Here is a 12,969-nt window from a genome sequence, read left to right on the forward strand (position 1 = left end):
CCATCTTGGTGATTCAGAGTGCCAATACTAATAGTTCTAGCAAATCCTTCTATAAAAGGAGAGCATGCAAGGGCAACTGAAAAGTAATCTTAATTTTGCAGACCAGCCAAGTATTCTTCTTCTTCCATGCTTGAGAAGAGTGATCCAGAGCCATCACCTCTCTTTGCTGCCACTATGTATACTACTGTATGCTGGATTTAGCAAAGCAATTGTCGTGCTGTAAGTGAAATCTTTTCGCCTCTTCCTCAGCAATCGGTGATTTTTCATTTAGGCCACCAACTGTGATGTCAGTACGTGAGTAAGGCGGCAAAGTAGGTTCGCACCTTTATATATGCATCAGAGAGAGTGGTAGAGGGCAGGGCAAAACTGCTTGGCTGGCAAGTCGAGTGTGGAGGGCACTCGCCCATCTTCAGACTTTACCCCACTGACTCCCTGCAGTGATACTCCCCAGTGTTGTGAAGAAATGCTCCATCTCTTTTTGCAGGAAGTGGTTTCTCTTTTCTGCGTCTTTCCTTGCCCGCTCAGAGTTCCTCAACTTGATTTCCAGCATGGCCTGCTTCTTCTTCTCTTGGATTAGCTCTTCCTCTAGTCTTGTCACCAGCTTCCTCAGTTCTGTGCTTGCTTGTTCCATTCTTAAAGGGAAGAGAGAGAGCATGAGTTAATTACATAGCAGATGCATTTTGAACAACTGTGTCACCAGAATGCCTGCGAAAGTCATGTCTCCAACTTTGGTTTGAAGAGATGTTAAGATGTTTTTTGGCCACCGTTCATTTCCTTTAGCCACTTTGCTTGCCTGGCGGCCCTTGGCTTGCATAGGCATCTCGCAGCCCTTGACCATTTCCTGCCCTGACCATGGAGGCCCCCTCTGCTCATAACTCTGCTGGGTTTGAAAGATTGGCAGATTGTTGTGAGGGTAATATTAAAGGCCCTCCTAATGATGGTCATACTTTATCAAGTTTACTAACCCCCACCCCCCCCCCCACCCCAAAAAAATACACATCCTAGAGGATGTTTGTGAAAGTTGATGTCTTGGTCCCACACAATTCAGGTCAGGATCACAAGATAAAGGAAGGTGAGCAGTAAGGCTTTATGGAGAAGGGCAAAGGACCTCTATAGAAATATATGCATTGTGTACCACGGTTCCTAGCATCACTGCCCAGGCTGCTACAGAGAGATACAAAGGAAGCAACTTTGCCTTTTATTCTTGGCTGTTGCATAACCAACTGCCTTCGTTCCCTGCCTCTCTTCTCTTCTCTTCTCTTCCCTTTTGGTCTTGCATACCTCTTAAAAGCGGTCTCATATTCAGACCTTTGTTTTCATAGTTCTGCCTTCAGTTCTGCGATGAGATCTTGCAGGGCTTCTGAGCAGTGATTGGCATCTCTAGAAGCGACAGATAGGTTGCATTCATCCCTGCTTCTGCCGCAGCGTACTTCTGGCTCCCCACCGCTGCTTTCCAGAGAGACCTCACTGTGTGGCAAGGGGCTGCCCAGAGGGTGTTCCTTCGGAAGAGGGTTCAAGGCCAGGCAGGCTCTCGTCTTATATGTGGCACAGGTGGTGACAGAATCCACAGCGCGAGACAGACCACTGGAGGAAATGGAGCAGCTGGGGCTGGTGTTGCTACAAGCATCCTCAGAGAGATGAAGGATGGGGACATTGGCATAGGTGGAGAGTCTTTGGCATGAATCGGAATCTTTGCCTTGTCCTCCAAGGTGGCCTTGAACAGCCGACCGTCCACCCACCAACCATTTCTCATGTAAGGATAAGCAGCAGCTTTCCAAGAAGGAGCTTCTCAGTGGGTGGTAGAATGACCCAGCTCCCAGCTGCCGCGAAGGGGAGCCTTTCCAAAGGGACAAGCCTTGCTTCCTGGGGTTGGGGCTGCTGGCCGGCTGGTTGCTGTTTCCTTTCTGGCTGCAGTCTTGCACGTGAGGCTTAGCTGCAGAAGGCCTGAGAGGTGCCAGCACGGCTGCAAAGGCTGTTTTCTTTCTGGCCACTTTGCAAGTTCCAGTCTACCCAACTAGGTGGACACTGGAGATCAGCTTCTGGTTGAACCGAGTCCTGAATCAGAGAGGGATCAAATATCTTCCCATGCTCACTTATCAAAATAGCCATTAAGCCCTGAACCAGCGAAGTACCTGTGAGACGAATATTCAGACAGTCATGTTAGGGCAATTTGTTTTGCAGAGAAAGACATTTACTCAACAAGAAGGCATTAAATATCAAGGGATTCCCGTTTCCTTGAAAATCAAATATTCCATGCCTTTCTGATGAACTAGTGAGTTTAAATGTGGTCTGGATGGCCACACAATCAAATGGATATTCAAGTGAGGTGTGGTGGGGATTGGTCCTGAATCTGAACTCATCATTTTTAATAATGATTTAGATGAGAGCTGAGGGAATGCTAATTTGATTTGAAGACGACACAAAATTGAATGGGAGATCCAACACCTTTCCCTTTTCCATGGGTGAGTATCTTGAGTAGTGAGTTCAGCTCCAGATACCACAATTCAAGAGGGATTTAGCCAAAAAGAAGCAAGTTCAGAGAATGTTAGTGAAGATGATCAAGGAAGCAGAAACAGAGATTTACAAGGAGAAAATGAAGTGATGATTTATTTCAACTTGAGAAGAAAAGACTGAGCAGGGAATAGGGCAGCTTTCTTTGGAAGGACCTGAAAGGATATCACAGAGAAAAAACACAGAAGGCTTTCCAAGGTGGGATATTGAATAAACACAACAAAGAGTGCCATGAAGCGTACCATAAAGAGACTCAAATTCATAACTGTATATATTCCTATGGATAAGAATTAATCAGATGTATAGTTTGGTGTTGTGAAAGAGAATCATATATACATTTTCTTCTAGGACTATGTGACAACTTGATTTAAATCAGAAAACAGAATGAATGCCTCCCAATATACTCAGATGCAAAAAAAAACCAAACCCATTATTTGCAAAATAGTATTTTTCCTGAATGAACTCAACTTTTCATATCAGATCAAACTGAAAAACTAAACTGAAGATTTGGATTAAAGTCTGTCCACACAGCCTTAGTCTTTGCACCCGTCAAAAGCAATTTGCCATTTTATTGAGTCAAATCATCCACTCAACAGCCAAGGACACATTTGTTGGATTTTTGCTTTCTCTCCCTTTGTATACTTCTGATATTCCACATTCTCAAGTACGGGCAACTGAATTTGCAGACCCTGGTGCTGCCCGGTGGTGTCCATTTGAAGCTGGGGCTGGACTGCTGCCCTTCGGGGGGATGGGGGAGGACACAGGCTGCCTACCTTCCATCTGAGTCACAGGGTCTTCCATCTGAGGCCGAAGAATGTTTGGTCCAAACATTGTGGCAAGGTTCTGGATGCTCATCTTGTTATGGCTGGCATAAGACTGAACTTCATCAAGAAACCTTGAAAGCCCCCCCCCCCCCAAATCAATGAAAATTTTATAATCACCAGCAATTCTCAGTGGCAAAGACCAAGATTTCCAACCTAACTATTGCGCCTCATATGGCCAAGCTGTCCACACGGATGCCTAGTTTGGACAACGGGCTCGGCTCAGCCTCTGGAGATGCCTTTTTGGGGAGGTGGCTAATCAGGGTGGGATTTGGAAATGCTGCAACTGGGCAGGGAAAGGTTTAACATTCCCTGATTTGCACAAATAAGTCCTGATCCAGATTGGGAGCCAGTCCTCTGGGTTAAAATCTCTCTTCCGACCCTGCTTGCATGTGGTGTTACTTACAATCCAAAGCAGCTCCAGAAAACATACCATTATCACTCCTGTTTCTGCCTCTGAGTCAGTCCTGACTTCTGATTTTGCCTGGACAAGTCCATGCAACTTTCTTGGCACCCTTTTCAGAAGTGCTTTGCCACCACCTCCGCCTCCTCCTTCCTGGGGCTGAGAGGAAAAGGCCCAAGGTTACCCAGCTGGCCTTGTGCATAAAGTGGGGCTAGAACTCCCAGTCTCCCAGTTTCTAGCCCAATGCCTTCACCACTGCACCAAACTGGCACTCAATATTATCACTAGGTAGAGTCTATGATTTCATATGGGTCCACTTCCCTGTTTGAACCAATACCTCAATAATTAGAATTAAATATTCATTCTGGGTTGGGATTAGGGTTAGGGTTTACGTCAATTACCCTTGGAGGGTAGAGCCGAAGACTTTGTACAATATCTGTATGATAAAATCGCTCAGATTCAGGAACATCTGGACTCTGACAGGGTAGATTCAGGGGGGAGGATGGAGGCAGGTTTTGAGAATATTATCTGGGAAGAGTTTGATTCTGTCACCCCCGAAGACGTGGACAGGATACTGAGTAGACTGAATGCTGCCACATGTTTATTGGACCTCCTGGTTTGGTGCTGGCCTCTCGGGAGGTTACACAAGGCTGGCTCCAGGGGATTATAAATGCTTCTTTGAGTGAGGGTGTCTTTCCCGCTGCCTTGAAAGAGGCGGTGGTGAGACCTCTCCTCAAGAAGCCTTCCCTGGACCCGGCAGTATTGGCTAATTATCGTCCAGTCTCCAACCTTCGCTTTGTCGCGAAGGTTGTTGAGAGTGTGGTAGCACGACAGCTCCCTCAGTACCTGGATAAATCAGCTTTATCTGGATCCGTTCCAGTTGGGCTTCAGGCCTGGGTACAGCACGGAAACGGCATTGGTCGCATTGGTTGAAGATCTCTGGAGGGCTCGGGACAGGGGTTGTTCCTCTGTCCTGGTCCTATTAGACCTCTCAGCGGCTTTTGATACCATCGACCATGGTATCATGCTGCACCGGCTGGAAGAGTTAGGGGTGGGAGGCACCGTGCTGTGGTGGTTCTCCTCCTTCCTCTCCGGTCGCAGTCAGTGTTGGCAGGGGGGCAGAGGACGACCCCGAGGCCCCTTGTATGTGGGGTGCCACAAGAATCGATCCTCTCGCCCCTTCTGTTCAACATTTATGTGAAGCCGCTGGGTGAGATCATCCGTGGTTTCGGGGTGAAGTACCACCAGTACGCTGATGACACCCAGCTGTACATCTCCACCCCGGACCACCCCAATGATGCCCTTGAAGTGATGTCCCGGTGCCTGGAGGCTGTACGGATCTGGATGGGGAGGAACAAACTCAGGCTCAACCCATCCAAGACCGAGTGGCTGTGGTTTCCGACATCCCAATATAGTCAGTTGGTGCCATCACTGACTATTGGGGGCGAGTCGTTGGCCCCCACGGATAGGGCTTGCAACTTGGTCCTCCTGGACTCACAGCTGTCTTTAGAAGAGCACTTGACAGCTGTGGCCGGGAGGGCATTTTATCAGGTTCACCTGATTCACCAGTTGCGTCCCTTTCTGGATTGGGACTCGTTAAATACGGTCACTCATGCCCTCGTCACTTCCCTCCTGGACTACTGCAATGCTCTCTACATGGGGCTCCCCTGGAGGAGCACCTGGAGGCTCCAGCTGGTCCAGAATGTGGCCGCGCGGGTGGTTATGGGAGCGACGTGGCACTCCCATGTGACTCCCCCCTCCTGCGCGAGCTGCACTGGCTCCCAGTGGTCTTCTGGGTGCGCAGAAAAGCCGAAGAGGGGGTTCAGCAGCAGGCAGGCAGAAAAAGCTGTTGCCTTGGATAAAGATGGTACAGGTGATGATGATGGGCTTCAAACATCATTGATTTAAAAAAAAACTTGTTGAGCGGCCGGAATGACAACAGGAGTGCTATACTTAGGGGCCAGGCAAGTACACAGGCAGCTCCCTCACTCTCTGGGGATAGGACCCTGATGTGGGAATTTCCCTTAGGCACAATGAGAGACAGCAAATGTGAGCAGGAAACAGAAATGGCAGGAATCAGGCGCGCTCCCTCTTTCAGGCTGTTGCCTTCTAGCCCAGTTAAGAGCAGCACTCAGGATATGCTACACACCCAAAAAGTTATCCTGCCTTGAATGCTGACAGGCAATCTATGGAGTGGAATACTGCACATCTCCCAAGTTAGTAAAAGCGGATGCCAGTTGGCCCAGTCCCTAATTCATTCTGGATTGGGTAGATCCAGGGGAGGAGACGGGGGCAGGTCTTGAGAGCGTTATCTGGGAAGAGTTTGACACTGTGGCTCCTGAGGACGTGAACAGGATTCTGGGCAACCTTAACGCTGCCACATGTTTATTGGACCCGTGTCCCTCCTGGTTGGTACTGGCCTCCCGGGAGGTTAGGCGAGGCTGGCTCCAGGGGATTATAAATGCTTCTCTGAGTGAGGGTGTCTTTCCCGCCGCCTTGAAAGAGGCGGTTGTGAAGTCCCTCCTCAAGAAGCCTTCCCTGGACCCGGCTATATTATCAAATTATCGTCCAGTCTCCAATCTTCGCTTTGTTGCGAAGGTTGTTGAGAGAGTGGTGGCGTGACAACTACCCTGATACCTGGATGAAGTTGTCTATCTGGATCCGTTCCAGTCGGGCTTCAAGTCACAATACAGCACAGAAACGGCATTGGTCGCATTGGTGGATGATCTCTGGAGGGCTCGGGACAGAGGTTGCTCCTCTATCCTGGTCCTATTAGATCTCTCAGCGGCTTTTGATACTATCGACCATGGTATCTTACTGCACCGGCTGCAGGGGTTAGGAATAGGGGGCACCGTGCTTCGGTGGTTCTCCTCCTTCCTCTCTGACCGTTCGCAGTTTGTGTTGGCAGGGGGGCAGAGGTCAACCTCGAGGCACCTTATTTGTGGGGTGCCGCAAGGGTCAGTCCTCTCATCCCTTCTGTTCAACATTTATGTAAAACCGCTAGGCGAGATCATCCGTGGTTTCGGGATGAGTGTTCATCAGTATGCTGATGACATACAGCTTTACATCTCCACCCCAGACCACCCCAATGATGCCCTTGCTGTGATGTCCCGTTGCCTGGAGGCCGTGCGGATCTGGATGGGGAGAAACAAGCTCAGACTCAACCCCTCCAAGACCGAGTGGCTGTGGCTTCCGGCGTTCCAGTATAGTCAGCTGGTACCATCACTGACAATTGGGGATGAGATCTTGCTCCCCACAGAGAGGGCCCGCAACTTGGGTGTCCTCCTGGATTCACGGCTATCTTTAGAAGATCAATTGACGGCCGTGGCCAGGGGTGCCTTTTATCAGGTTCGCCTGATCCGTCAATTGCGTCCCTTTCTGGATCGGGACGCCTTGTGCACGGTCACTCATGCCCTAGTTACCTTCCGTATGGACTACTGTAATGCTCTCTACATGGGGCTCCCCTTGAAAAGCACCTGGAGGCTCCAACTGGTCCAGAATGTAGCTGCGTGGGTGATTATGGGCGCAGCTCGTTGCGCCCATGTAACACCTCTCCTACGTGAGCTGCACTGGCTCCCGGTGGTCTTCCGGGTGCGATTCAAGGTGTTAGTTATCACCTTTAAAGCGCTCCATGGCTTAGGACCTGGGTAGCTACGGGACCGTCTTTTGCCACCAATAGCCTCCCACCGACCAGTTCGTTCTCACAGGGAGGGACTACTCGGTACCGTCAGTCAAATTATGCCGACTGGCGACTCCCAGGGGGAGGGCCTTCTCTGTGAGGGCTCCAACCCTTTGGAATGAACTGCCCCCGGAGATACGGAATATCCCTGATCTCCGTGCTTTCCGCCGTGCCCTCAAAACCCTGATGTTCCAACAAGCGGGGCTAAACATATGAACATGTGAATGTTTTTAAAATGTTTTCTAATTTTAGGTTCTATTTAATTGGGCCAAACTATGTTGTAATAATAATTTTAATTAGCAATTTTATGATGTTTGTGTTTCTATATTTTTCTTGACTGTACACCGCCTTGAGTCCTACGGGAGAAAGGTGGTATAGAAATATAATAAATGAATGAATGAATGAATGAATGAATGAATGAATGAATGAATGAATGAATACATACATACATACATACATACATACATACATACATACATACACACATACATACATACATCATTCCTTCTGCTTGAGCAAGGGAAGACTAGAAGACCTCCAAGATCCTTTCCAATTCTGTTATTCTGTTATACCTGTAGAACAGTTACAAAAGCCAGTTTTGGTAACCAACCAATCACCCACAGCTGAGGGTGTCTTATTGCAGGAGCTTGTGCAGCTGGAATTGGAGCGCAGTTTTGCTGTTGATTTGCTCCTTCCGATGGGCGTACGGTTTCCAGTCGATGGCTGTGAGGGAGGAAAGTTTGGCCCTTGCTTTGCAGGAAAGACAAGTTTGTCCTCTCTCGTTTGCTCTTTCAAATCTATGCCCAGCTGCTGGGTGAGGACATATCATTGTTTGAGTGATACCCAATTCTCTGTTGCTATCCCCATCAATAGGGGAAATGTCGTTGATGTCCTTTCATCACCCTCGGAGGCTATCGGGGTCTGGATGGGACCAAATAGACCAAAACTGAACCTAGACAAGATGGAGAGACTGCTTCTCCATCATAGTTTTCCTATCCATATTATTTCTGGCTGGCAGGCAGGCATTACCCTGAAACAGGAAATTCACAAGCTCTTTGGGGAGCATCCTTCTAGACCAGTGTTTCTCAACTTTGGTAGCTTGAAAATGGGTGGACTTCAACTCCCAGAATCCCCCAGCCAGCGCTGCTGGCTGGGGGATTCTGGGAGTTGAAGTCCACCCATCTTCAAGCTACCAAGGTTGAGAAACACTGTTCTAGACTCATCTATCCTGCCTTTACCTAGTGGCCCTTTGCCTGCCTCCAACTGGTGCACGAGTTGCAGCCTTGTTTTGCACAGGAGAACCTCGCTCACTGTCTTAATTCATGGCCTCAATATCACTCAGGCAGATCATGGCAACTCACCTTACATAGGGCTGTATGGCTGTAACACCCAATCAGCATGTTGAATGGCCACTCTGGCTAGAGGAGATGAGAGAAGCCATCTAACACACCTACACGGCACCATATTAAATGAAGGTTTGTATGGTTCTATACTTATTTTATTGCCATATTGTTTCACTCTTTTAATCTTCTACCACCCTGGGACACAGGGTGGTAGAAGATTGGGAGGATCTCATAATACCCCTAAGCAAATAAAGGAACCATCCTGCAGTTCCAAGCAGGGCAGAGTCGATCCCCTAGTCTGGCAAGGGCCTTGCAGCTCCCTCAGCGGTTCCTTGGAAAGTGACTCGTGTACCTGTCAAACTGGGGCTTCTTCCCGCCGTCAAAGGAATCCTGGAGGTCCTTGACCAGATTGGCCTGCCCAGGCAGGCAGAACAACCCCTCCTCGGTCAGGCCACACACCCGGATGAAGTCCACACATTGTTCCACCAGAAGGGGCACCAGATGCTGCCCAAACTTCTTTTCGTAGTGGACTGTGTCCTCCAAGTGCTGACCAAAAATACCTGCCAAATAGAGGAAACAATCATCACAGCTGCAGCTCTACACATGGGAGGAGATATGGGGACCGAGAGAGCCCTGAGCACAAAATGCAGGAGAAACTGGAGGGCAGATGCATTTTGCACCCAAGTCAGTCTACACACAGCTCCTTTAGAGAGGCAGCTGAAGTCTCAGCCTTTCCCTGAGACTTGGGAAAGGACGAGCAGAGAAAGCTTTGGGTTCTGACTACCATTTAATTGTTTCATTTTGTTTCGGTAAATGTACGTGTCATTGTGTTTAGTGATTTTTGTATACCACCCAGAGTTACGTTGTTTCAGTTGGCTGACCATATAAATGTTCTCATTAAACAATAAACCAATAAAAACTATTTACATGTCCTGCTTAGGGACATACACAACAACCAAATAGGTGGAAAATAGAAAAGGCGGTTGCGAGTATGGAATCAGTATGATTGGGTTTGAAAACATTATTTGCATATCTAGCATGGTTTTTAGGAAGCAGGGGATCCTTTCACACTGTATGCCATGATGAGGAAAGGGAGGATGGAGTCTCAAAGAATTCTGAAACAGATCAACACCGGGACTTTGGGGAGAAAGATAAGGACTAAAAATCAACTTTGCTACCCTAAACCTGGGCTTGATATCCCTCCGTGTTGTTATGCATGTTCAGCACTTTCCATCCTGGCCTCGGAGACCATCTGGGTGTTTTATTTGCCTTCACCACAACCCCCTCTGGACTGTCCCTTCTGCCCAATATTGGGTTTAGGGCTTAGGGAAAGATCTCTCTGCCTAGTCTGAAAAAAACTCCCATGACAAATCTGATGAGTTGCTAGGGTGAAAAGTATTGTCTCCAGGTGGGCTCAATTCCTGACATGTTTAGCAGAGCAGAAAGCATACGGGAGACCGTCCAGGGCTGGTTGGAGGGCTTCGAAACCCTCTAACTCAGCACCTGGCTTGGTGACCCTGCCTGGGGGAAGGGAGAGCGCTAGCCTCCCCTTTAATAGCCGTCTGCTTGCAAATATCCCTCCAACAGCCTATCAAGAAAGGAAGATCGAAAGGAAAGGAACGCGATCCACATGCTTTTATGCTGTCCCAAACTCCTGACCGAGGCCGGGGTAGCTGGCCTACTCAAGGAGACGCCGGTTCAGCTGGCTAAAATGCATCCATTCAGCACCAGAGAAGTCGATTCTCACGTAATTCCTGGGGGCGCATTTCCCAGTCCTGGTACCCGGACGGATTTCTCCAAAATAGAGCTGTGATGCACAACCTCCTGGCTGGTGAAAGTAGCCGATATGCTCAGAAAGAAGACTGGACGCAAACGGCCCGCCAGTCTAACCAAAGCCCCCCCAGCCCCGGATCAAAGGCGCGGTTGCTGCGCCCAGAGAACCCCCTCCTTGCCCCACAGAAGGCCCGGGTCGGAAGCCAAAGAGCCCCAAAGAAAGCTGACAGGCAGGGGCGAATTGGCAGCGTTTGGGAGGGCGGCACGGGACCGGGCTCGGGACCAACCGTGGCCGGAGATAACGGCAGCGCCCTGCGCTCCGCCCTGGCGGCTCTCACCTCTGTGGGCGGCGCAGCAGCCGGAGCCGGGGCAGGCGGCCAGGAGGCAACAGCCGCCAAGCGGGAAGCCGGGCATCGAGCGCGCGGGTGTTGTAGGAGAAATGACGGAACTAGGCCAAGCTCTTCAATGCAGGAAAGAGTTTATTGTGCACGGTTCAAACAGTCCAAAGACAGCAAAGGGTCTGAACAATGATGGCCACTTTCAGCCAGATATTTATACAGTATAAAGACAAAGTTATTATGAAGAGTGAGACATTTCACACGTAGAGGTTACCCTTTAATCTCTCTCTAGGAAAGGCATAACAGCCCTTTTCCCACAGGCTCAGGTTCTCAGCTCCGGAGCTCAAGACATAATAAAGAGGAGATAAGGGGCTCAGAGGCGCCTCAAGAGCAGTAAAGAGGACAATAAGGGAAGCAGTATTTCTTCTATATGACATTTGGGGTGTAATAAACATTAAACAACAGGATGTATCTGTTTAGGGTCAGTTTGCCCTTTTACAATTCTGTACCTACGTCAAATACCGTTTGTCATCTCAGCACCTTGGCACGGAAGAGGCACTTCTGTCTTGACCAAAGATTTGGATTTCTAATATTTGAGTTTTATCCCAATATCGAATCTTAGCCTGGCTCACGGGGATGGCGGCCGGAGCGGGACAGCAACGGCCGCCTCCTTGGCTGCAGAGGCCTGTGGCCGCCCATCCCGCCTCGGCCCCGCTCGGCGCCAATTAGGAGCCGTCGCTCAACTATTTGAAGTCTCCGGTGAGGCCTGCCGCTCCCCTGGGCAGGCCATGTTTTGCCCGGCCGCCGCCTCCTCCTGGCTGGCAGCAAAGGGGGCCCGGTGGCTGCGAGGTCCCGGCCTGCGCTTCCAGGGCTTGAGCCTCGCTGGGATTCAGCGTCAAGCTTCTTCCCGGGCCCCGCCACCCTCCAGATGCCGGCTGCAGCCCAAAGGAGCAGAGCCTGTCCCGCCCCACGCAGTTTTCACGGAGGTCACGACTGAAGCGCCCAAATAGGTTTCTTCGGCCTGAGGATGAGGCGCAAATATCCCTTCCCCGAGCAAATGTCCTCGGGGCTCTTTTGTAGCGAGCGCAGAGCGGGCAGGACAAACAGGAGCTGCGGAGCATACTCGGAGATGTTGCAGCCTAGAGAAGCCGAGCGGCGGGCAACGGAGCCGGACGCACCTTCAGTCCAGAGTCCAGATGAAAATCCCGCAGCAGATTGAGGGTTTGGCGCTTCCCCCCCCACTCTACGCGAGGCGGGAGCCAAGGCCCCAGAGGTGGCCCAAGGCGTAATGGCAGGGGCTCAGATACGGGCAGGAAGGGTGCAGTCAAGTAGGTGGCAATGGGCACGGGAACTCCTGCCCCTCCCTGGCTCTTTCCTGAATAATTTCCTGCAGCCCCCGGCCTGATCTGGCTCAGTTTCTATTTTCCCAGCTTCTCGTTTTCTTCAGTTCAGAGTCTTACTCTGCCAACAAACGGCCGGAGGGACAGTCCTGCCCCATTTCTTTCCAACTTTTTAACGTTGGGGTAGAAACGAGGGGGAAGAGCAAGGGATCTGTGCTAGCAGGAATTCTGATAAGTGAGGCTGCTTGAGGATTTCCAAAGAATGCAAGTCTTAATTGTTGCTCAGGTTGCAGTGTTACTAATGCAGGTGTTTGCAACCTAATTCCAGAAGTCAAGTGTATTCATCAATGCAGTTAATTAACCCTCTGTGCAAATCTATGGCAGCCCTTGGTTACTGTAGCCGGCGTCTTCCTCATGTGCCCAAGAAAGGGCTACTCACCTCCCAATTATCCTTGTTGATGCTCCAGGTCTTAAGCTGTCAAAGAAGCAGCTGCTCACTGGAGTCTGTTAAACTCAGGCAGGAGAATCATAGCAGCAAATTGCCAGACAGCCGGAGGGTGAAGCTTTCATTAATGGGAGTGAGAGCAGGAGGCTCTTGCAAAAGAAGCTGCAACCTTTCATAGCGGTTGCCAGAGTTAATGACAATAATCATTCCATCATCGGAGCAGGAAAAAGAAAGTCAACCGTTCTGGGGATTCCTTCATGTGAGAGGAACCAGCTTCGAGCAGAGGGTCTGACCAGTGCCACTCAAACACAAGCCA

At 49.9% G+C, this 12,969-nt stretch overlaps 1 protein-coding gene across 1 annotated transcript; it reads right to left on the bottom strand.

Annotated features, from left to right (window-relative positions):
• Positions 1–409: 409 nt before the first annotated feature.
• ARHGAP22 (Rho GTPase activating protein 22) lies at positions 410–10,523 on the bottom strand. Its single transcript, XM_070943134.1, is given in 6 exon segments — positions 410–632; positions 1,282–1,933; positions 2,016–2,132; positions 3,285–3,406; positions 9,110–9,317; positions 10,505–10,523. Coding segments are annotated over 6 exon segments (1,341 nt in total).
• Positions 10,524–12,969: the final 2,446 nt, after the last annotated feature.

The sequence above is a fragment of the Pituophis catenifer genome, unplaced genomic scaffold (genome assembly GCF_029215685.1).
Source record: "Pituophis catenifer annectens isolate HBS135680 unplaced genomic scaffold, rPitCat1.0.hap2 SCAF_4, whole genome shotgun sequence".
Classification (NCBI taxonomy): Eukaryota; Metazoa; Chordata; class Lepidosauria; order Squamata; family Colubridae; genus Pituophis; species Pituophis catenifer.